Genomic DNA, 2137 nt, shown 5'->3' on the forward strand with positions numbered 1-2137 from the left:
TTACGACGAATTACAGAACGGAGGAGCTCGCGGTGGTGGAATTCCACGAGTTTTCGTCGGATCGCCCTATCAACGAGGGCACGGTATCGGGAGTTTTCTCGGAGGATTATTCAGGCGCGTGCTGCCTTTTTTAGGTACTGCTGCGCGGGCTGTGGGTAAAGAAGCTTTACGGGCGTTAATATAATCGATGATGTAGAAAACAATACTCCGTTTAAGGTAGCGGCTAAACATCGCTTTAAAGAATCGCGTAACAATCTTAAAAGACAAGCTAAAGAAAAAATAACTAGCCTCATGAAAGGTTCGGGATATAAATCGGATGCGAAAATGCACGTAGCTCATTTTCCCTTTGTTGGGCTTGACACGCGCATCGTTAAACGCCGTCGCTCGAGTAAGAAAAGTTTATCGAAAAGCAAGACGAAAAAGAAGACGAATACAAAATCATCGAAGAATAAGAGGAAGAAAGCCCGTACGACGGTAAAAAAACTTAAGACGTCCACGAAACGACGTAAAATCGGTAAGAAACGTACCGTATCCGATATATTTTCTTAATCTATTTTAATTTACACGCATTTAACCGCGACGAGGACAGCGACGACGAAACAATTGTCGGAGAATAAGTATGTCTTTTCTTCACACACATTCGAGCGAGTGTTTAAAGACTGAACTCGATCTCTTTTCCCTGCCGCCCACACAAACTAGTATCGAGAGTTCACAATGGGTTCATTACAAGCCCGTGACCTCTCTCTCGGACGATTCACCGATAGAATTCGTCGTCCCCGGTCACGGAGAAGAATATCTAGATCTCACGCATACTCTGCTGAGTCTTCGCGTACGCGCGAAATCGAGCGACGAATCAGCGGCTCGAGCTCCAGGAACAAGCGGCACAACAGCAGATACCGCCGTAGGTCCCGTAAATCATTTTCTTCATTCCATCTTCAATCAGGTCGACGTGTATTTCAATCAAAAGCTCGTGTCGCCTCCAAACAACGCTTACGCGTACCGCGCGTACATCGAGGCGTTGTTAAATTATTCTTCACCCGCAAAAACTTCCCATCTAACGTCATGTCTATGGGACGCGGATACACCGAGTCGCATGGACGAAATGCTGGAATCGAAAGGCAATACCGCTCTCGCGAGACGCGCCCATTACATTCGCAACGGGCGAGCGATAGATCTTATAGGACATCTCCATTGCGACGTTTTCAATCAAGACAAATTCTTAATTAACGGAGTGGAAGTACGACTGAGACTCGTCCGCTCGAAAGATTCATTTTGCCTCATGGAAAGCAACAGCGCATCAAAAATACATATTCTCGATGCCAGCTTGCTAGTGAGAAGGGCGAAAATAAGCGCCGGAGTGTTACTCGCGCATGCTAGAATGCTGAGTAAAGTTACAGCTAAATATCCGCTTACGAGAGTCGAGGTTAAAACATTTACGATTCACAGCGGTGTTGTGGGCGAATCATTAGATAACGTAATACTCGGACAACTACCGAAACGAATAATAGTCGGATTTGTTAATAATAAAGCATTTAACGGAGATAGAAAATTAAATCCGTTTAATTTTAAAAATTACGGCATAAATTTCTTCTCTCTGTACGTCGACGGCACGCAAATTCCTAGTAGGCCGTTACAACCGGTTTTCTCGCCGGAAGAACCGCTTTACGTCGATGCTTATCAAACGCTCTTCTCGGGAACGGGCATCCATTTCTTAAACGAGGGAAATTCCATAAGTAGTGACGATTATTCCAAGGGATACACGCTTTTCGCTTTTGATCTCACACCCGATTTGTCCGCTAATTGCGCCGGGCATTGGAATCTTGTGAGACACGGCAGTTTACGATTAGAAGTACGATTCGAAAAAGCGCTCACCGAGACAATTATACTGTATTGTTTACGGCGAATTTGATAATGTAATAGAAATAGACTCGTCTCGTCAAGTCATCGTCGATTTTTCCTGTTAAATTTTTTATCGCGGCATTTACATGTCTCTCGTCGCAACGTACGATTAAAAATTTTTGTATTTTTCTTTTCCCCGCTCTCTTCCACTTCCACTCGCCGACGCGTTTCACGAGAGGAAAAACTTATAATGTAACAAAAAGAAATATCAGTTTCCTTCGAGACGCGTTCGTCGACG

The 2137-nt window shown here is 44.4% G+C and overlaps 1 protein-coding gene across 1 annotated transcript; it reads left to right on the forward strand.

Moving 5' to 3' along the window:
* Nucleotides 1-619: 619 nt before the first annotated feature.
* Nucleotides 620-1909, forward strand: LOC145948293 (uncharacterized protein F54H12.2-like). Its single transcript, XM_083058016.1, has 2 exons — nt 620-1474; nt 1721-1909. Exons 1-2 carry the CDS (start codon nt 620-622, stop codon nt 1907-1909), a joined length of 1044 nt encoding a protein of 347 aa, XP_082914142.1.
* The last annotated feature ends 228 nt before the right edge of the window (nt 1910-2137 follow it).

Source organism: Prenolepis imparis, unplaced genomic scaffold (assembly GCF_030444845.1).
Source record: "Prenolepis imparis isolate NDT839.2.m4 unplaced genomic scaffold, iyPreImpa1.0 SCAF_324, whole genome shotgun sequence".
Lineage (NCBI taxonomy): Eukaryota > Metazoa > Arthropoda > Insecta > Hymenoptera > Formicidae > Prenolepis > Prenolepis imparis.